The sequence below is a fragment of the Octodon degus genome, unplaced genomic scaffold (assembly GCF_000260255.1).
Source record: "Octodon degus isolate 3935 unplaced genomic scaffold, OctDeg1.0 scaffold00044, whole genome shotgun sequence".
In the NCBI taxonomy this organism is placed as follows: domain Eukaryota; kingdom Metazoa; phylum Chordata; class Mammalia; order Rodentia; family Octodontidae; genus Octodon; species Octodon degus.
In genome coordinates this window covers 2,161,851-2,184,897 of record NW_004524620.1, presented here as the reverse complement: position 1 = coordinate 2,184,897, position 23,047 = coordinate 2,161,851, and the positions used below count along the sequence as shown (strand labels likewise).

General features: G+C 39.7%; 1 protein-coding gene across 1 annotated transcript in view; it reads left to right on the top strand.

Annotated features, from left to right (window-relative positions):
* The window catches only part of Ptprd (protein tyrosine phosphatase, receptor type D), a 437,469-nt gene that overhangs the window by 311,789 nt on the left and 102,633 nt on the right, over positions 1 to 23,047 (top strand). Inside the window, exons 21-24 of the mRNA XM_023715852.1 lie at positions 11,543 to 11,601; positions 12,713 to 12,871; positions 13,046 to 13,087; positions 13,593 to 13,690. Coding sequence (XP_023571620.1) covers positions 11,543 to 11,601; positions 12,713 to 12,871; positions 13,046 to 13,087; positions 13,593 to 13,690 — 358 coding nt within the window. The remainder of the gene's footprint in view (positions 1 to 11,542; positions 11,602 to 12,712; positions 12,872 to 13,045; positions 13,088 to 13,592; positions 13,691 to 23,047) is intronic.

Genomic DNA, 23,047 nt, shown 5'->3' with positions numbered 1-23,047 from the left:
CAGCCTTCTCTCACTGTTTAATGACCCACTTGAGACTGTTTGTGAGAGATGAATACTTCTCCTTTTTGGAATCATTTTGCATCCTGTTATTTTATTGCAATATTGTCAAGACTCGTCCAAGCATAAGTCTGAAAGAAAATTAAGTCCTTTGTGCAAATCTGAAGTGGGGTAGGAAAAAGAAACATATGTAGTTTTTCTTCAGATTTTGGAAGGACGATAGTCCTTATGAAAATATGTGCCATTTATATGGACTTCAAATCGTTTATTATTTTCAGTGACATAAATGGAGAGATACTTTACTTCCTCGTAAAGTGAATGCCTGAACAACAGGATGAGAGTGTACATGTTGCATCCTTTGGAAATACACAGCTTTGTTCTCTGTTTCCTTATCTGTTTGTGTTTATGGTTCTCTAAAATTTTGAAAAGAGAGTGGAGGGAAGAAAAGAAAGAAAGAAGAGGCAAAAATCACATTTTTACATGTTACTTATACTACATGTCACCAATTTTTTTTTGTTTGTTTGTTTTTTTGGTGGTACCAGGGATCGAACTCAGGACCATGTGCTTGCTGGGCAAACCCTTTTCCCACTGAGCTATCTCCCTGGCCCCCTACCAATTGATATTTCTTATTGGGAACATTTCAAGGACTAAGATCTGAAAACATAGGTATTTTTCTTAAAGAACGTTAAGTGCTTCAACAGAGGAGAAGCACTGTACTTCTTGGGGAGCTTTACATGATATCAGTACTCCAAATCTAAATGTCTTTGGTCTCTTTCAACCAAGGCTTGTTTATATCAAGTGATGGCAAGTCAGAAATGAGAACTGGAGCTAAAATGACACAGCTAACTGACACTGCCTTGATAATTTATGGTAGCGGACATGGTAAAGGGTTGACATAAGAAATCATTCAGATAAAGTTATTGGAGTTTGGTGTCCAAAATTCTTGGCAAGTTAAATGAGTGTTCGAACTCCCCATATGATACACTCTAGCTTTATTAAACTATTCATTCTCAGTGAATTGCTTCCAATTGAAAATACCTGATTATGTTTAGCATATTCTGTCTTACACATAAAGTTGTTATAGTAACAAGTGTTGAACTTTATGAAATGCTCAGTATTTTCAAAGTAGCTATATTGTACAATCGTGATTGTGGGTTTTTAAAAACATTTAATTTAAATGATTCTAGACCTTTTACATTTTTTTTTCAGAAGGCAAAACTTACCTTCATAAGTATAAAGGGTAAAATAACTTTCTATATAATTAAATATCTTTGTATACATTTTTTTAAAGCTGAGAAAGAACCCCATACACTTGTGCATGAACTCTGGACCAGCTCAAGTCATTCTCTGGGGTCATTGCCTTAGTTCCCAGATGCTCCATGTTGAATTGCCTTCGCGGGGCTCCTTGAAGGCACCTTAGTATGTATTAGCATACAGTAGTAAAATTGGTTGGTTTAATACACTTAGCAAGAAGAGAATACTGACTAATTCAAGCTAATCCTAACTTTTTAATGGTGCCAGAAATCCTGTACGTTCATATGGGTTAACTCCATGTATAAAAGATGAAAATGCCAAAGCAGTTATGTTCAGTGTTATCCTTTGCCTCATCACCTTTAAGAAATAGAGAGGAGGGTCATGTTTTTCAGGAGTTCTTGCTGGCTGAACTGTGGTACTTCTGTATTAAGCAGTCTGTACAGGAACCTTGGTCTTCCAGCAGAGACCGCAGCACTGTCAAGGAGTTCAATGGGAAGGAACTGTAGCCCCAGAGAGGGAGTCGTCCAAGTGTGACCTTTTTGTTGCATGTAACAACCGAAAAGGTGTCCAGGCATAAATGAGAAGCATGGATGGGAACTATGTAGAGACAATTGTTAACGGGGCAAGGGTGAATGCTAGGGACTGAATAGGAATGACTTTTCCAAGAGATTTCTGTCTTCAAATACTTCTCACTTTTATGGGTAATTTTTCAAATACGGAAAATCCAATAATTCCATTAAGAATTTCTTTTCCTAATGTACATAGGAATACTGGATCCATTTGTAGAAAGAACATGTTAACTTCAGGTGAATCACTGGAAATGAAAATGAATGTTATAATCGAAGCAGCACTCATCTATAATGATCACTAATGATTTTACAGAAATCAAATGGGGGTAGAAATACGTAAGAAGGAACCATTTGGTGACTTATCACCAAATGGATAATGGAATAAATTATAAAAATGAATCAAGGAGGAGAAAGCAGATACAGTAGAAGAATAAATGGAAAAGGAATATTTGTCCTGAGGTCCTGATACGACTGTACACTTGGGAAGCATTGGCTGGTGCCTCTTCACTGTGCTGAGCAATCCACTTAAGCTTGATTTGTTGAAGCAGTCTCTTTTCCTCCCAAGCCCTATGGTGTGGCCTGCTGTCCTGAAAATTTGACCAGTTTACAAAGGAAATAAACTCAGCTGTTAATGTGAAATTCACAGAGATGTGACCATTTGCTTCCCTGAGCATGGATTCCAGCCAGGGACTGTGAATTACCTTAATTATTTGCAACTAGGATAAGAGCAGATGATGGGATTGCTAACCTTGTTGTGCTTTTTTCTTCTTATTCATAAAGAATTGAGGTTGTCAAAATAAAATGATCCTTTTTCAGATGCTATATAACTGGTGCTTTGATTCTACTTAATTTTTATATTTTAAAATATATTTCATTTCACTATGTGAAATATTTTATATATGTCAGATCGATGATTACGTAATTATTTATCCCCAAACATAAGAACTGTTGAGACCATTTAATAATGTTATGCATAAATAGGGACTTAATATTCCATGTATTTATATAAAGTCTCTGCCGAAGAAACTTATGATTTATACACCAGACCGGAACAGAACTTGCCATCAAAAGCAAATTGATTGTCCATTCCTGATGCGTGTGTTCTGAATGATAAAATACCAAACATTGCCGTTTGAAGTGCAGCCACCCTTTCAGATGGCGAAGGAAGCACATTGCTTCGTTTACTGATTGCATAAATTTTACTTTCCTTAAAAATGTGAATGAAAGATTCATTTTTACTCTAAGTCATTTATTCTTAGTTGAGAGTGTACATTTAAGGGGATAGATCTCCTTTCTCAGTTTGCCCAATGTTCAAAATGTCCTGCGACAATATTCTTACAGCTTAACCATACCACAGGCACACAAGCACATCAGGGACAGGTATAGGTCTGTCCATTGTTATACAATTGAAACACAAGGGGAAGACAGAGACCCCTATTGTTTTTATTTTAATCATTAAATTTTTGTGGTTGGAAGTGTGTGGGAGAAATGCGCCTTAGCACCCCTGCGACATTCTGCTCCAGAAGTAAGTTCCTCTGAGCTAAGCGCTGTACTCCGGCATCCAAGCACATCAGGAGGCTCCAGCTTTCATGGTTGCAGATGCCCCTTCTTAACATCCGTGAGCGCTGATCTGTCTCAGCATGAGTCCAACAGCAGGACACTGCCACGCTGTAGAGAGATCTATGTCCTAGGAGAACGATGGCTTAAATGATTAGGTCCTCAGTTGTCAGTGTGGAGGATCAGTCGGAACTAGCGTGCACCAGGTAACTGGAGAATCATTGCTGGGGTCATCAACTTTACCAAAGCAAAATGCAGACCCAGGAAGATAGATTAGGATCGTAGTTAAGGTTAGATAGCCATCTCAGAGCAGGAAATACATTGAGCAAAATTAGTAGAAAAGAGACACAGTGTAGGATTTTGCTAGAAGTATCTGCTGACCCAGTTTTACAAATATTTAAGTTCTGTGCACAAAGGAAAGAAGCACTTATTAAGGAAGCCATTAAAGAAAACTTTTCTTCAGCTTTATATGTCATTGTGCAGAGCAAAAACTAAGTATGTGTTTAGGAAAGATGGCAGGTGGGCTGCCTGTTAGACACAAGTGAGGGCGCTCTTTAGCCTGAGTTTGAAGGATAGACTCTAATTTCCTTTAAAAAAAATCTTGAGTTAACTTAGTGTCCCCTCCCACTATGTCTTTTTTTTATTATAAGATAATATGTCAATAAACCTTTATAAGACTTGTGTAATGATTGTAACTTCTCAGATGTTCACTATATTATTTAAAGTACATCTGAATTTCTTTTATAATTTTAGAAAAGCAAAATGGCACATTTAGAGAAGAATTTTCTTTATCACATCACATCTAATTTTTCTTCTTTTTCCTTAACATGTATAAAATAAACAGGAAAACATTTTCTTTCCCTACTTCAGGTTTATCTCCTGGAAATATATATACCATATGCAACTCTCTCCATACATATTCTTCTAGACTTTTTAAAATTTATACACATAATTCTTGAAGTAATAAAATGTATAGCATGTAGATAGATTATTGAACATCAACACAATTTGCAGTTTTAGATTTAACTATATAAAACTGGATTTTTCCCATTATTTTTCTAAATTTTCCTAGACCTTCATCCTTCTTGATGTCAGAGTACCATTCTGTTCTCTAGACTTCGGAACCCATTGTCTCCTCAGTAATGACCACTACTTCCCATATTCTGCTGTTGAAGGTGGTACTGTAATAACCAGGACTGGATGGTACTGTAATAGTCAGGACCGGACCCTCATCTGTTCACACCTTGCTTGCTATGTCTGCATGCTAAACACCAGGTAGGGCCTTAGCATGGGCGCATTTACCATTTTAAGGGAGACACACATTACATATATTTTTTAATGCTGTGAAATCCTGTAGAGAAATTTAATTTTCCTGGCCCATGGCCTCTGCTCATGTATAGTGTTATATTTATGATGAAGTTATATACAATATTTTCAGTATGTGACAGTATATAAGGAAGTCAAACTAATTATTGATATATGTTCATGTTTATACTTCCCAACCAAGTGATTTTACAAGTTCAGAATTTTAGAGAAGCACACTTTCTAGTATAAAGAAAGGTGTAAGACAGCGTGGAGCTGATGGCGTCATGTGGAGGGCCAGGTGCTGCCTGTCCCTCTCCCTGTGTGTGCCACCTTGCCAGATCTGCTGCCCCACTCACACCCCAGACCCCAGGAAAGACTTTCAAACAAAAGCCAAACCTTGGTGCTTGCGCTTGCACCTTTTTGAAAAAGAGATTTACGAATTCATCACCAGTTGTCACAACATAAAAGCTCTTTTTCAGTCTGTAGTTGACCTTAATATGTTTTGCCCTAAAGCATACACGGATGGTGGGTGATTGATGGGCTGTGAAAAATAAAAATAAACTCGTAAAAAGTTAACAGATCAGAAAGAGTGATGCCAGCAGCAGAATTGGCTGCTTGGAAGCTCTGAAGCCTCTTCTTTGGTCCGTTGGAGATATTAATTTGATCAGTGCTACCAAAATCTATTCTTTAGGTTCTTTTTCATATTTTATTTTTAGCCTAAGAAATGTGAGCAAAAAAAAATCTAAAAAAGAGAACTTTTTGGCCTATATTTTGAAAACACTGATTTATGGAATCAAAATGTTAAATTCCTCAGTTGATTGAAATTCTGCATTCTGAGAAATTCTACATTGAAATGAATTTTAACTATGCCATTCAGAGCTTACTTCAGGAAGTACGTTTAGAGAAAATTCCACCTAATGATGATCCTAATCATGGATCAAGTGAAATTGTCCTTAATGTTTTACCAAGAAGCCATTATACCTTACGATCTATATTCTTATTATGTTTATAATTTGTGAGGCAAATTATAAAATATGTAGGATGTTTGTACTTTTATGGTGTCCTAAGGGTGCCCAGGCTGTGGCAAAAATCTGCTTGTGAACCAAAGGTTTTCCTCCATCACTGTTACATCAGTTATGCACAGTTTTGATGAAGCCAGTACCTTCGATTTGATGAGCAGATTAGCTTCTCTGTTCTCAAGACTCAAAAAATTTTAGATTTGGGATTATGTCAGATGTTGGCTTTTCAGCTTAGGAATATTCAACCTGTATTTGATAAACATTTCCACACGGGTACTAAAATTCTTCCAAGCATACTCTAAGTAACTAAATAAAACACAGTAAGAACATTTGACAAGCAAGAAAAAATTAAGTATTCTTCCAGGTAGCCATCATTATTTTTAGCATTTTGAATTTGTATCTTTAGTTCATTTTTTCTTGAAACTTAATGTTTTGGCAAAAAGGAATTAGAAAACAGAGATGTGGATGTGAATGCCCTTACGCTGTCTCCCACTATGGAAAGAGAAATATTCTAAATGAAGCTTTTATAGTACCCCAGGGTCTTAAATGGAGGATGACTTATGATCTTTGTGTTGTTATATGGGTGGTTTTTTTAGTTACTTTTTTCCTTGCTGACTCAAAGCACCTGACACCTAATGTTAAAGGAAGAAAAGTTTATTTAGCTCACAGTTGGTTGACCTTTGGAGAGCCATAATTGGTTGGCTCCAAGGCAGGGTAGCACATGCAGAGGAGAAAGTGTTCTGGTGGCAGAAGGCTGCCAATGCAACTGGAGAGAGAAAGAGAAGGAGAGAGAGGGAGAGGAAGAGGGAGAGGGAGAGGGAGGGTGAGCCTCTTTCACAATTAATAGAAATAATTTTCTTTGGTTTTGAAGTCTTATTAAAAATGTGACTGACTATTCTGTAGATTATACCTTTAAACAAAATAATACACAGTGAATTAGAAACTCAGGCATTCTCAATATGTGAAATTATTCCTTAATCTTTAGTTACCACTAAACAAAACATTTTCTGTGAGTCTGAAATTTCTCTGTTATTTGTATTTAATGCTATTACTGAATTGGAAGAAATGAGGTCTTTTATTAATTTAAATTTCACACTGGGCTGTGAGATGCATCGAAGAATTAAACTAAACAATGTACCAAGCTGTGGCATACTCGTGACACGTGTTATAATACTGGAAATTCTGACTTATTTACTTCCACTTCCATTCTGTTGTATCCAGCCTCTGGGAACTAGGGCAGTGTCGATCCAAGTCAGTGGACTGACCCAGGAACCACCCACCCTTGATCCCAGCATCGTACTGGGAATCAGTCACACACTAGATTCCACCACCTCTGGAAAAGCCCCATGACCCTGTGTGGCTTTGGGGTCATCGAGACACAAGCCATGCAGTGGCCAGCGTCGTTAGCCCAGTTTTCTCCACGTGCTGCCAATCTTCCAGAATTGAGCGATTACTTGAACTCTTACAATCTTAGTTTTCTTTGCTGGAAAATAAATGGGTTTGGGCTATGGAAAGAGAAGGAGGAATGAATCTTTTATTTTTCTTTCATTTTAAAGAGATAAAGCAAAAATAGGTAACAAGAACAAAGACAGAAACAAAGCAACATAAAACAATACAAATGGTACAGAACTTCAAAACAAGAACAGAAAATTGACAGTTGTTGTATTATACATTGTTATCATCAAATTTGCTACTCAGATTACCAGATATAGGCATGCAAGATTGATCAAACAATGAAAAATTAACTTTTCCTTTCAAACTTTAATATTTTCCTTGTTCTAAACTTGAAGCCTTTAAAGGTAAATGGATGCAACCAGAAACTATACTCATAAGTGAAATAAATCAGACCCACATGTGTAGACATCATATTGTCCCCCTAGTGTAAGAACCTAAAAGAAAAATCTGAAAGGTCTAATAGATCCACTAAGTTAAATGAATCCTTCAATGATGAACCAGTTCAAGAAATACCCACCTTTACATCTCTGGCACAGATCTCAGTATCTGGTCCAGTGCTTTGTCTCTGCAAGCAGGAAATCTGTCCCTCCGCATTCTTTGGTATCAGTTCCACTGGGTACACAGGTCATACTTTATTTTGATCAGGTTTTCTGTCTAGTCCCCTAGGCCTCAAGAAAATTTGATGAGGGCCAACGAGACAGCTCAGCAGACTGAGCACCTGCTTAGGCAAGCTCAGGGACCAGGTTTGATCCCTGGCACTAAATGCCATCCGGCCCTACCCCCAGGCATGCTGAACTGGCCATGGAGACCAGGTGCCTGTAATCCCAGTGCTGGGAAGCTGAAAACAGAAGGATCTCTATAAGTCCAAACTGTGTAGTGAGACCCTGTACCAAATACATACAGAAAAGAAAGAAAGAAAATAAGAAAATTTGACTCAACACTAAAAGCCAGGGTGATGTCACATAAAGGTCTCAATGAAACCTGACAAGATTGGCCCTGTTAACTTTGCACTGCTGCTTGGCAGAGGATGTGCTGGAGCCCAGCACCATCCCTTCTGCGCAGCTCCCCACCTCCACAGCCCAACCCTCGCAATGATTCGGACTTTGAGACTGAGCAACTAAGTTGCATTTATCCCATGTTTATCTTTTTTTTTTCCCCAGAACCAGGAATTGAACTCAGGCCCTTGCACTTGCCAAGGAAGCGCTTATTCTACTGAGTCATATCCCCTGGCCCCTTTCCCATGTTTATGAAAGAAAAACAGTTCTCATTCCCAAGCTTCTATCAAAAGTAGAGGAACAAAAGGCAGCCCTAGAAGGCTGCTTGTTGGAAGCAAAGGGGAGGAGTGTATTTCTCTTTCACAGTGTTTAGCGACAATACCTGTCCTCATTGGTTGGGTAGCTTACAAGCTTCCTCTCTTTGGCAACCAAAACTGCCCCTGCTTTAAAGAATCTAAACTACCATTCTAGAAACAATACTGGAGGGAGGCACCTCAATAGCGTGTTGGCATTGTTGCTGTTTCCTGTCTCAGCTAACATGCATGTGCCACTTAATTTTTCCAGGCTTTAGAATTTCCTTACATAAAATGAAAATGGGAGACCAAGTTATACATAAGATAGCTCTCGGCTTAAAATGCCATGCTTTTAATGTTTGCCTTCTTGTGAGGAAACTCGCCTGATGTTAGCCTCACAAATATGTGCTGTTTTAAAAGTAGTCATCATGGTTTTGTTTTGAGCTTTTGTTTCTTCCTGCAGGCTAAGGCAGATTTGATAGATGACATTGACTGTGTGTAAGGTTTGGATCGTACATTGCGGATATCGTAGCTTCAGTGTGAACATTCTGCTCTGACTCAGTATGTATTTTCAAAATGCCTGAGGGCCAGCCAAATAGCTTAGTGGATTAAAGCTCCTGCAAGCAGGCGCAGAGGCTGGGGCTTCGATCCTTCTGGCCTGCCATGCCTGCCCCACCCCCAGGGCACGCTGAGACTGCATTTGATAGAGGACATGGTGGCGCATGCATGTAAGCCCAGCTCTTAGGAGGCTGTAAACAGGCAGATAGATCACCATGAGTCGGATCTAGAAGTGAGACCTTGAACACCCTATGGACCCTTCCCTAAAATAGAAAAAAAAACTATTCTCAAGAAGTCAATTGACAGCAAATGCTAGCAAAGCTGGGGAGCAAGGGGAACCCTTCTCCAGTGTTAGTGGGAGAGCAGACTGGTGCAACCACTGTGGAAATCAGTGTGGCGATTCCTAAAAAAAATCTAAAACTAGAGGTTCCATTTCACAGAGCTATTCCCCTTCTTGGTATCTTCCCAAAAGAATTGCAAGCATCACACCACAATGATGTATGCACAGCATGTTTATAGCAGAACAGTTTGTGGTAGCTAAATCTTGCAAACAGCCTAAATGCCCATCAACCAATGAATGGACAAAGAAGAGGTGGGAGTGGGGGCATTATGAAGTGGAGTACTACTCTGCCATAAAGAAGGGATAGATTAAGACACATCTAGCTAGATAGGTGCACCTTGAGACCATACTTTTAAGTGAAATGAATTGGACACATGTTTAAATATCAGTTGTTTCTCTGATCTAAGAAAACAGTAAGCACCAAAATATGTAATAGATATGTGAAATAAGAAGTAAATATTGAAGTGAGCAATGGAGCTAGGGAAGAGGAGGCGGAATGGAGGGAATAGAAAAGAGGAAAAAATGGAACAAAGCTTTTATACATCAGAAAGGGAAGAGTGGAGAAAGGGTAGAGAGGGGAATAAAAAAGAACCAAGATATACATGCACAGGTACTAATCCTTAGGATGAACGTGATCACTGTATCCAAAATGTACAGTATAACTAATGAAAATGCATTTGTTCCATGCATGCATGCCTTTGAAGCAGTGAGGTCACAGCTCCAGGAAGTCTTTGTTGGTTAACAGAACTTCAACTACTTTGCTACTCATAATAGCTAAAGAAGTGTCACTTGCCAGTGGAGAGTCAGGGATTCGGAGAGGTCACCACGGACAAGATCAGCTCATTCTCCTCCATCCTGCTATGAGGCTGGAGTAGGAAATCTGCGCAGTCACAGGCGCCCCTGCGTGTATGTGAATCCACACAGGACTGCAGGCGTTGCTACAGACTGTAAAATGTCAGTTTCTGCCCTCTCCATCTAGTCTCAATGGGTCAGTCTGGTCCACAGCCTGCAAAAAAGCAGTTTCAAGATATCTCAGATTCAAGTGTGAAAAATACTGTTTTCATAAAAATAAACTAATTTCTACACTGTAAGGTTGCTAGACAAAATGTTGAAAAGATAATGCAGTGAGGGCAGCTTAGTATTCTTAGTGTGTTTCGTTTCCTTTTTTTTTTTTCCTTTAGAATGTAATGTACTTGATGGTATCGCAGCCTTTCCTCAGCAGTGGATGACAGAAAAGTTGCTGCAACGCTGTGCAACATTATTTTGAATTCTTGATGATTGTTTTCTAATATGAGCTAAGCAATTTCAGATTAGTTTTCCTCCAGGTTTATTACTTAGCATAATTTTTATGTTCATTCAGTCTTTGCAAATACATAATGTAACATAATCGACTGTATACACATTTGACAAGCTAAAAATTGCCATTAAGCTTAGCTAATTCAAAAGGTAGACAGTTCAACTGCATCATGGTTTCTTGTTTTGGAAAAAGAAAATCTTCCCCATCCCTCAGTAAAAGGAGCTGTGAGTCTTCAAAGCATTATGCATGAGCCCTAGACTGTTCTGTGTCCAGAAATCCAATCAATGTGGGGTACAAAGGGGAGCTGTGAAGAAAGGAGCCGCTCCAGAGTGTAGCCAGGTCTGTACTTGTAATTTCCAGATGAAGAGACTGAGGAACTCAGTTACAATCAATTTGCTCCTCCATAGAGCCAAAGGCACGGTGACCTGGGTAATCTGGGTGTCAAAATTTTGAGTAAAACCCACGTGCAGTGACCTGGGCCACGGCTCTGTCTCCTGTGCCACTTGCTTCACACAAGTTCCCCCATTTCAGTGAAGGGTCTGTCCTGCCATTGTTACTTTTCCTAGAAATTTGCTGCAGGGCAGTACCTTTTGGCAAGCCGTTAATAATGATGTGTGTTGCACTGTGGTGTCTTTGCGTGGGATCTACATTTCGATTTAGAAAGAATAAGCACAGATCTGCCTGGATTTCTCTGTAATTAACTTCCAAGTAATACTTCCGCACCCTGTGCCAGCGCATGCCCCAAGTCGATATGTTGCTCACATCACTGGTTGTTTATGATGGTCTTCTGCTGCTGCTGTACTAACACTTTTCCCGTCTCCAACTGGCTTTACTTTTTGCAGCTTTGAGCAGTAATTCAGTCCCCTACGCCTCCCTGATTGGCTCTGTGTCCTCCCTCTCTAGCCAAACCACCATTCAGTCCATATATGATAATAACTCTCTCCCACGATTCGCTCGAAAAGGTCTAAACATCTTTGTCTCTATTATTTTCTCTGTGAAAGCGCTGTAGTGGTGTCCACATGGTCCATTCCATTCCGTTCCCAGATAAGCCTAATGTCTCTGTGCCTTTGCATTCCCATTCTCTTTACTGGGGAGCGCCTCAGCTGGATCAGATCACTTCAATTACCAGGTCACTGTCACCCACCCCGTTCCTCCACAGAATAGAAATTAGTTCAATTCTACCCTCTAAACAGAAAACTTTCAGAAAGAGCTCCAAAATTCCGGTCCAAATGTATAATTAAATCGCCAACAAAGACTTTCTCTTTCTCACCAACTCATTTTTATTGGACCTCTGCTAAGGTTTCAGCTGACTGGAGCAGACCTTCATAGCCTTGCTGCTAAACCAGCATGATGCACGACACTGCTCAGTGACAGTCTTGAAGAAGCAAAGTAGTTTGTACTTAATTTGCCAGAACCACAGAAACTGTTGCATTTGAGATAAAGGAACTTATTGGGTGAGGCCCGACAATGGCACAATTTCTAAAATAACCATAAAGTTACCACATGCCCTGTGGACGTCAGGCTCTTCCTCCACAGCCTTCGTAGTCCAGAGGGCTGCCCTGGCAGCACAGTGTCAACTTGGCTTCCAGTTTGGGTTCTTCCCTTTAAATCTTCCAACTTCAGAGATTTCTCTGGGGCATGCTAGTTCAGATTTCTCTAGCCAGCTGAAATTTGTGTTTCTAAAATAAGAGTCAGCAATGCTTTCTCCAAATTATGTTGCAGAATTAACCAAAATGCAACAATGTACAAATCCTACAGAAAGTGAGGAAACAAAGACACAGGAATTACCAAAATTAACAGCAATTTTATTTTTCATGACGTCTATGAAATCAGTATATCTTCAGCTGGTCCACTGAACTATGATGTGTCAGTCCAACCTCTGCTTTCTTTTCTTTTTCCACCTTTTTCCCTCCCTTGTCCTTTCACTGTGTGCTCACCTCCCTAAACTCATTTTCCATTAGTGGACAAAGATGCTTACGCCTGAAGTAGATTGTAAGTTTACTGGGGGTTGAATGATGGGTCCTGGTGGGAAACACCATAAGGTGGTTAATGTGGCCATTTCGAAATGTCCAGGGGAAGGCTGCAACCCCAGCCTCTACAATCTGCTCCTAGTGGAAACATTTTTGAAGTGGAGTTTGCTGTCTGGTGTGTCGTCAGTGGTTATCGTCAGTGAGCCGTGGTGCATGTCATTTTTTGTGTCCATGTTTGCATGTGAATATCGGTCACCTACAGGTTTGTAAAATCTGAAAGCAATCTTAATTGGTTGAGCTAGTCCCAACATATGATGGAGCCTGCAAAAAACTTACCACAAGTTTTATTATCCTTTGGAAAGCCCATTAGGATATCCATTTCATTGTTTTGAAGAGATTCACTTTTATTTTATTCATGCCATCATTTCCCTTGCAGGTTCAGACGATCCTGGTTACGCTGGTAACCTTCATTCCTCATGTTAGTTTTCCTTGTTTATGCATCACTTTATGTTTCCTATCAAGCTACTGCTCTTTTCCTTTTAGGCCTTTCTAAGTATCTGTTTTCTTCATTTGCGTTATACCATTAAATCCCATGCAATTTCCATTTCACATGGTGCAGGAGGAGTTTGAGATGACACAGTAGTCATTACTCAAAGCAGTGGTTGACGTGGAGCCTGGCTCAGTATTTTCCACTAGTGAACCTCATTGTTGTACACTGTGACAACATTGCATTTAATTAGGAAGAGTTAGTTTGGGGATTATGCTTGGTAATTTTTCTATTTGGCTACAAAATCCGCCCCTCCTGAGCATGTCCTGCTTTGGGTAACCAAACTTTCTACCTGCTTCTTCATCTAAAACATCCTTACTACTCACATATTTTCAGGCCATCTCTAACTACAGCATTATCTATATTTTGGAAGGGTTTGTCTCATTTTTATTTGTTTTCAAGTATATTTCTTCTTTCCTTTTTTTTTTTTTAACAGGTATGGCCAGCCATCCCCCAATACCAATCTTGGAACTTGCTGATCACATTGAAAGGTTGAAAGCAAATGACAACTTGAAGTTTTCCCAGGAATATGAGGTAATTCACTACATTTATACTGGACAGCAATTTCAGGTGTCAGTGCCCTCTTCTCCTAGATTATATTCTTGAAAATTAACATCAGAGCTTTTTCATTTAATATAACTCAGAATATGATATAAAAATGTGTAATGTGTACCAACTTAAAAGTGTATATATCATTTCTTAATATAGCAGCTTCTTTTTTGTAGAGGTATTATTTTATGTTTGTTCAATGGTACATAATGAGATTGATTGATTGTTTTGGCTTTAAGTTCATAAAACATTCTGGATTGGTGAACTTCACAGTATATATACAGCTGCTACATATGTTGATTTATGGTGAGAATTGTGATTAAAACAGAGATTAGAGGAATGAAGAGATTTTTCAGTATTCTTTGTTTTACCTGGCTCAAAATCTCTATAATTACTGAATACACAGAAAGGATTTTCGTCTAAAATAATACTAGCACTAATTTTAAGGTGGTGCTGTATTTTCAAAAAGTTGACTGTTTCTGAAGAAATGGGAAAGTGAATACTATCTTAAAATACCGGAATCCTTTGTGAATTCTTCATGAAATCTTTGTTATGAAAATGAATTCTTTGTGTCATGTGCATTTGTGTGTGTATTGTGAATTTTGTGCCAGTTTTTATGTACAAATTTGTATTCCACAAAAAATAGAAGAAAAAAATATTGAAACCAGTTCTTCAACTATTGCTCACTTTATTCTGTTTAAACTGTTTAGGAAAGGATACTGCTTCCATGTTGAGAAATTCAAAACTGATTGTCTTGTTTACTCAAATGCTCTGCTTGTATATTTTTTTCTTCTTTTTCTTCTAGATCGTAATTGGCCTTTTAAAATTATGTAATCCCCTTTAGAACATTTCTGTAGTTTGTGGCTTGAATTTGCAAACGTAACTTGGATGAGAGGCGAGGATGTAGGGTAACATGCAACACTTAGCTGAGTGTCACCAACCAGAATTTTGTGCAGATCCAACCTGATGTTTGTTATTGTTGTGATTCTTACTATTTTGCTATGTGATATTCCTTTCATGGCCCTGCTCTGATTATCTATTTGTGACTAAGAGTTGTATAGAGGATAACAAGAAGATAAAAACGCGACAACTCAATTGCTTCTTAAGCCATTCACTCACCACCCGTGTAACTTTCCACCATGCATAGCGCTGTGTATTTGCATTACTGATGTAACTTCAGTTGTATACATTGAATGCAATAACGACTCTCCTTTAGATATAGAATTTCTCAAGAAATACTGTATGCAGAGCTTCTCTAATAACTCTCATTTAGCCGTGAGATCACAAGTGCTCCTCCAAAATAGTTATGAAGCAGCTGCTGGCACGGCTCTCGTTTCACAGCTCCCCCAGTAGCCTGAGCCGCCGCCGTGACAGCCCACGCTGAGGCTTGGCCGTGGATCATGGCGCTGGTCTGTGATTACAGCTCCCTGGGCGTGCATTGGGTCTGCTGTGCCTTAACAGCCATGAAGGAGACATTTAAATGCAGTTCTCATTTGAGGAAATAAAATTAAGGCCTCTACGTCATATTTCAGAGCAGCAATTTGGAGGCTTTTTTTCGCTATAACCTCATATAAATATAAGTGCGTTTTAACTGGTTGTCAGTGAAGAAAATGGAGGAAACAAGACTCATCTTATTTTTGAACACTTAATTATTTTGGCATAATCACTGTGAATTAATGTTTGCTGGGACCACTCAAGATGCAGGAAGCTGAATCTGTCACTGACTGTAAGATGAAAATAGAGGTTAAAAACATGAGCGCTGTTTGCACCAATCCTAAGGTCAGAATAGGAGAAAGAAGGTTGCCCTGGTAGCACAGTATAATTAGATCCTACAAGGGACCTCCTATGCTGCAAAGGTATTGGAACTCATCACTGCATTCGATGACAGCTAGAAAGAATCTGAGAGATTAGAGTAACCCCACCTCTGAAGGGCTATATAAACACTTTAGGTTTCCATTTTCTGATATGAGACTAAAATATCCCTCCTAGAATTTAAGTAGTCACAATTTAAGGACAGAATCTATAATGCAGAGAATAAAGCCCCCCGACAACCCATAATCTGTTACAGCTGTCAAAGTGAATGCAGTAGGGTGGTGAAATTTTCGACTAACTCAGAATAATATGTGTAGATGGTATTAAATAAAATCTTAGGCTACTGCTTGAGCATTATTTTAGAAGCCTGTCTAAAATTCAGATTCCTGGTCTCAGCCCCAGAAATGATGGTTCAGTAGGTGAACATGGTTTCTAGAAACTTCCATTTTAAAGGAACATTTTAGGCAAATATTCTGATTTCTTCAATTAAAAGGTATTATTGGTTTAAGGTCGCACAATCTCCATGTCATCACTTGCTGGCAAATAGACTGCTGTGCTTGAGAGCATTTGCAAGGTGTGATCACAGCCATCATTACCTAAACACACGCAGGTCCTACCTACTGTAGTTTAGAAGGATTAAAGAACTACAGCCATCAGACCTCCTTAAAGTAAAAGAGTTACTCATTTATCCCTGGGCCAGAGGCTCACGGTGCAGGGAAGCTTTAGAACGGTCACCTGGACCTAAGAGGCTGTGCCGTCTTCCCTGGAACTTGCTTTATTACGCTTCTCTACAGTGGCTCCAGGCTTTCTGCTGTGTAGATTAACTTCTATATGTCTTACCTATGCATACAAAGTAAGATTATTTATCATATTTTATCATGCTATCATATTGATGTTTACATATAGGTCCCCTAAAGAAAGTCTAGACTTTTACTGCTAATCAAATTCCAAAAGACAGAGAACCCTGGATAGGAAGGGACAGTGAGTACAGAAGGGAGCTGCCAAGCTAGCAAGATGAAGCAATAATTATCCGCAGCATTACTGAACAGTGGCATGGTGCTGAGTGCGAAGAGGAATAGAAACTGTAATTCTAAGAAGTCTAGTTGACCAAGACAAATACATACATACAGAAATAATCAGAAGTACGACAAGGAATTCAACCTAAGAGCTAATCGCATTTTTCTGGAGTCCCTTGGATGTCTATGAGCTGGTGAACTGGAAGAGATAGGAAAGATAGGTGATACTCAGGAAAACCAAAAAGGGCAGTGAAAAACACACTGTCAAGGGAAAGCTCAAAGACAGTAGGAAAAAGAGGCTCTGGAACTTCCATTCTAAGATTGGGGGTTGCAAACTAGCTCCTCAACACTTGGTAGTTTGTAGCAATACAGGATATTGGGTATGTCCCTTGGCCCATGGCCTTGCTGTCTACATTTTCACAGGGATACCCTGGAAATGTTTTGGAATTAAAAGGCCAAATGAAGAGATAGTTCTTAATAGACATGTGACAAGGCAAGCTATTTATGAGAGAGTTGGGTGAAATGAAATTGGACAAGGTAGAGTTAGGAATTACAATGAGCAGCCATTGCTATTCTCACTAACATAAAAGTGAGCTTGAGGTGGTCTCCTGGTGGAAAGGTGATGAGATTGAACCCAGACACATTTGCATTGAGCCCTGCATACTTCGCATGGCTCTAACTTTGCACTGTCACGTAGCTATAAATTTCTCCTTTATTGCTGTGAAAATTAGGTAGTATATGTGCGAACGTGTACGCATGCACACAGTCCAGGAACACAGAGTGTGTATGTGTTGCATATGCATGTAAGCATGTAAACTCCAGGACACACAGTGTGTATATGTGTGCCCACATGTGCATGGATTTCCAGGGACTCAACAACTGCTAATTGAAAGGCTGGACTTCCTGGTATAGGGAAGAAGTGAAAGCCTTGTTGTAAAGAGCTGAGTATGCTTATTTGTGTTTAAAAAATTAGCTATTTATAATAAGGGAAAAAAGTATTAAGTTTCTTCCTACTTCCAACAAGTGTACAGTCATAGCAATGAAAAAATTAGAAAATATAGTCAATCCTATGATAACAGTGTTTTCATTGAATGATGAATACAACACAGAGCATATGTACAGTGCTATTTCTTAGGACATTAATCTACTGTCAATTTATAAGATGGGAAAAACAGACTCTGAGGAAAGGAAGAATGATTAGGGGAACACAAGTAGTTCTTTGTGGGAGAACACATGTTCATTTCCTGTATGTAGGAACAGCTCCTGGAGAAGTATAGTTGTTCTGACTTGTGCGAGTAGTTGCAACTTTGTGATGCGAATGATATGGAAATAGCCTTCTCAGCTGTATACAGACTTGCCATTTTTCTGGAAATGGATTGAATATGCTGTTGAGTAAATGGGATTGCCTGCTCCTACTGGTCAAACATTAACACACAGACATCCCAGTGTCCACTATCCGAAAGTGCTACAGAGTCCGAGATGCAAAGCCAGTGCCCAGTTAGATTCTCAAGGCACTTGTCCAGAGAGCTGTATTGTGCTAGGTTTCCCATTCCGCATTGTCCCATTTTGTCTTTTCAACACTTTTTGGTCTTAGTTGGTAAAATAACCAGTTTTTAAATGGTTCCTGCCACCACAAAATTTCTTCCAAGTTTCTGACAGCCACTTGTAAGTTGCTTTTTAAACCGTGATTCTCGCTGGCGTGGTAGTTACGTGAACACGGACAGTTATCAGGCATTGGATTGCAGATTTGTCTCTTATCCTAAAAACTATATCAAAAAGCTTCTCTGGACAATCTTTTTGCTGTGATTGGAAAGAAACAAGAAACTGCAGTTCACAGTAGCCCCAACTGAAGACTCCTTCCCTCGTGCACAAGCCAGCCCCCTTTCCTGGCTGCCATCTGTGTAGGCGGATTATCTGGGATCTCAGTGCTTCTTGGCCTTCGGTATTTATCATCCACATGTGCTAAGAAGTGTTTCTTGCATCCGAGGCAGCATGCGCACAGCTCCTGCCTGTGCTGACAGTAATGAGGTTCTTATGCAGAACATTCCAGATACCCACGTCCTGTCCCTTTTTTTTGCTACAACCTGTGTATTATAATTTATTGAATAAGATAAATTTTCACAATACTTTGGTGAGACAAGTAAAGAAAAAAAGATACACGATTTCCTTTGTAAATAGGTAGATACGTTGAAACAGTGTGGAGACAATGAAAGACATTAAAAAGCATTTTGAGATGTGTAGAACTGAGTAGGCCTCAGAGACCACATGGCTTCATCATCTTATCCTAGAGGTGAGGGCCAGGAGAAAGGAGTCACTGTTCCCCAAGGTCACCTGCCTGCCATGCTAGAACCACCAAGCCAGTTCATATTCTTCACTGCATCTTAACTTCCTTAAATCATTTACTGATCATTTTTGGTTATTTTTCCTAATAGAGTCTAGGAACTGTAGACTCCAACTAGACTAAATGACTATACTAAATATTTCTATGAAAATGTCCTAGTTATCAATTTGTAGTGCATGCTTTTCTCCTGGAAAAACTGGTTTTCTTGCCATATGCTAAGGAAGCATTTCTTTTCTCTGTAAAATTGTATGTCCATTCTCCATGGTAAACATTGTTTTCTCTACAAAACAACAAAAATTGTCTGTCACTGGAAGAATGACCGCACAAGAAAACATTGGTTCTTCCCCAGGAAAACCTCCTGGTAAGTGGCAGTGTGTCCTAGTCCATTACAGGAACAAAAGCATCATCAGTAAACATTTTGTAAATCTCTGAGCATTCATAATGCAGAATGGCTGGCCGTATCTGCTTTATTTAGTTTATAATTTATATGTAGAGTCATGATGGTAGACACGCTATAGAGCATTATCCAGACACCAGTAGGAAACTAAGCAAGACACACACTTTTGCTCTGTTTGTTTTTGGCCAGGCTATGAATGTCCTGGGGTTTCCAGATCTTTCCGATTTTCCTGAAAGGCAAAATCAGTGACAAAGATCTGTTTTCATGTTTTATGTGAATGTGAAAAGCCAGGGAAGACCTCCCCTTTTAAGTATTTTTCACAGATGAGCCATAAGAGATTTTTGTTTTGTTTGGAATGTTGAATGATTATGGTGTTTTGTGGAACAGAATGAAAGAATGATTTCGTGAAGTAAAAAGCAGTAGCAGCTCTTTCCTATCTAGCCTGGGTAAGCTAAGTTGAGGAAATATCTGAGTAGATTTACTGTGTTAGATCAGAATCTGCCGATACACTTGCCGTGGAAGTGGGGGTGGAAGATTCGTAACTACTTCCATAGGAACAGAGTGGTTTTTCTGGCTCTGAAATTGGATCCTGAACCTCTGCCTCCCATGCAGGGCCTTCCAGTCCTTGAGCCAACGCTGGAACAGAGCCACACAGTGACCCGTACACAGGGGCTGCAGCCACCGTGTTGCAGTTCAACCTGTTTCAAGCTTCTCACCCTAAACAAATAACTGAACGTCTTTGTATTTTACCTTGTTCTTCTCTACAGAGGAAGTAATCCCAGTATTTGAGTGGTCCATCATGTTCATAGCTGTTAGCTGTCTCATCAGATGTAGGTAGCATCAATTCTAAGCGGTCCCCTAATTCTATCTTAGTTACATGTAAGATAGACTAAGAAAAGAGAAGAAAACAACAGTGACCCTGCTGATATGATTCTAACTTGTCATGAATTTGAAGGTACACATCAATTTCAGAGATGTTGCTGTGTGGGGGAAAACTGTTTTTCTTTTTTTTTTTAATCATTTATTTAGGTAACAAGTTGGTTGGGTTCCCTGCATTGTGTGAAGCATCACAGTATCACACTGGAAAGGCACGATCAGCCCAGGGTGGGATCGAGTGGGTGGTAGGAACAGTAAACCATTTTCACATTTGCATTCCTTGTCGTGTGACAAACCCCCAAACCCAGTAAAGGGACAGAGAGCTTGTAACACCATCATATAAAACATCTTAACTCGCAAAGCTACATCTAAAGAATAAATAAACTATATTGTGACAGTAATTCCTTTGAGACCAAAGACAAATCAGATATATCATAAATCATGTATTCCTTACAATTAATAAAACCCTGATATCTTTTTGTCATTGGCCAAAGCCCTAGGAATTTACTGAAACCTGTAAAAATAATAACAGTAATAATATTATTAGTGATAGAGAAAAATCTTTCTAGCTGAAACCAACACTGTCATCGCTTCTCGTTTTGCCCAGTTTTACTCAGCGGCGCTGGTATGTGTCACGCCTGTTGCCGGTGCGACAATGACTCGGCTCCTCTGTGTGCCGCTGGCCTTGTGGCCAAGAGCTTTCCGCTGGGCACACAGCGGATAATTAACCAAAGTGTGTGTCTGGATCGATTTCTAACTAAATTTACAGTTCAGAGAGACTCTTTGTTGTCATCAAAATTGCTCATACTGGCAATAGGAGCAAACAGAACAAAGAGCATCTTTCTGTTAAAAGAGCCACTCCGTCCGCAGTCCACATCCCACTGCATCTCTCAGCAGCGAAGCCTGATTTTCAGGCTTTTTTCCCCAGAAAATAGGCTGTTATTATCTTTCGACTGTGCAAAAGCAAATGCATTTTAATGCAGACCCCTCAGATTTAACTCAAAGTACCTACTGATTAAATTCCCAGTGTAGCTTTTCTAGTAAACATGGGCCTACCAGTTGGCAATCTGAGATGATACCTTCTTTATTCCATGTTGAGGGCCAGCCCCACTGCATAAGACAGAAAAGTACAAAGAATCCCTGCCCAGCTGACTGCCATTCTGCAACTTGCAAACAAATCTAGTAGGACACACTAACCCCAGCAGCTCACCTTAGAAGCAGCACTGCATCCAGAATCTGCCTACATGTCTGTGTGTTTACCATCTTTTATTCTTGCTGAACTTCTGTAGTTACTGGATCTCAAAGTGCTGCCAGTTTCTCTCAAGTTTCTAAAATTGTTTCTGTTAAGACTTGTAAATATGTTTGTTCTTTCATCCACCTTTTTTAAAAAAAAATCTGACTTCCTGACAGTATTAAGCCTGTTTCACGCGTGAGCCTGTTTTTACTTTTTCTTTCTTTGTATGTCTCCTGCTAGCACTGTACTCACCTTGGGGGAATCTCAGACAACTCTGGTTTTCCATTTCTGAGTTCTTGACTCCTATAGATTCACCATCCCCAACTGACTTTTGGCCACCCCTGGTCCATGTCCAATATGTCTCATGTGGAGCCCAGAGGCCCCAGGAAACAATCCTGAAGTGTCTGAGATTCCACAGCAAGCTTTCAACTATGTAAGAAAATTATAGGAAGAAATAAAAAAGACTGTGTTTTTAGTGTTATTATGATTTTGAAATGAAGCCAGAATTTTAGAGCCACAGTGGTAAATGTATACTTTGAGGGCCCCACAGCAGATTCTGGAAAGGGCTTTGAGGTCAGCGAGAGCGGGGATTGCATTTTGACTCCTCCAGTTAGTAGCTGAGCAGCCTGAACTTGCACCGCTCACTTCGCTTTGTCTTGATGCCCGCTTGCTGCAAATGCGATGACGAGCGTGGAATCATGAGTCTATGATGGAAGTGCGTGTGTGTGACGCACCTTGCCTCCTGTCCCCTACCCCGTATAGAAAGACCTCTTCTTTCGTAGATCTCATCACCTGTGAGTCACTTAATGCATTCATTTATTTTCATAAATTATTTTTCTTTCTGCAATATTCTTTTCTCATTTTCCAAAAAAAAAAAAAAAAACCCTCTGTCAGATCAATTAAGAAAAGATAGTAGGTGACAAACGTGGAAGGTGATTATGGTGGCTGATGGATGTTTTCATGTTTTCTACATGATGTCATGTCTGGAAATTGGATCCCCTTTAAAAAGTCCAGGCAAAGAAGTAGAAAAGAACTCATTTTTATTGATGAGTAGAAACTCTGATGGCTTCTCGACTACGAATTACAATGCCTGTAGACACATTATTTAATTCCCCTGATTTTGGCTTCTTTGTTTACAAGAGCAGTTTCAACACTTTCATTGCATGACAGACTTTGACTGGAGAACAAAAAAAAAAGACCCAAGAATTAAGCTCTGTCCTGTGAGATTCAACCTTCTCCTGGGAAAAACAGGAAGAACCAACCCCTAGCTGTAAGCGGATGTTGGAGGTGGGCTGTGTTGAGGGTCTTCCCTTGAAGCATCTACGTGCTGCAAGCACAAGACTTTGTGTGAGGGAGGGAGGTAGGCAGACTCCTAACAGTGCTGGAGCCGCAGCCCGTTATGTGAGTCTCCCTCTGACCTGGCAGGATGCTGCTGGGAGATGCAGCAGAGAAGCTGATCAGACCCTTGACGGCTCATGGCGTGTTAAGGGGTCCGCATTGGTTGACCCCGAAGAATACTCAGCTCCTGGAAATTGCTGCTGCCTCTGCTACTGAAGCTGCAGGCACCCAAAGGAATGAATGAATACTTCTGTGTTCATATTTAGGAGCATAGATTTGGGGAGAATTTTAACACAACCATCACAATGTGGGGGGCATTCGAATACAG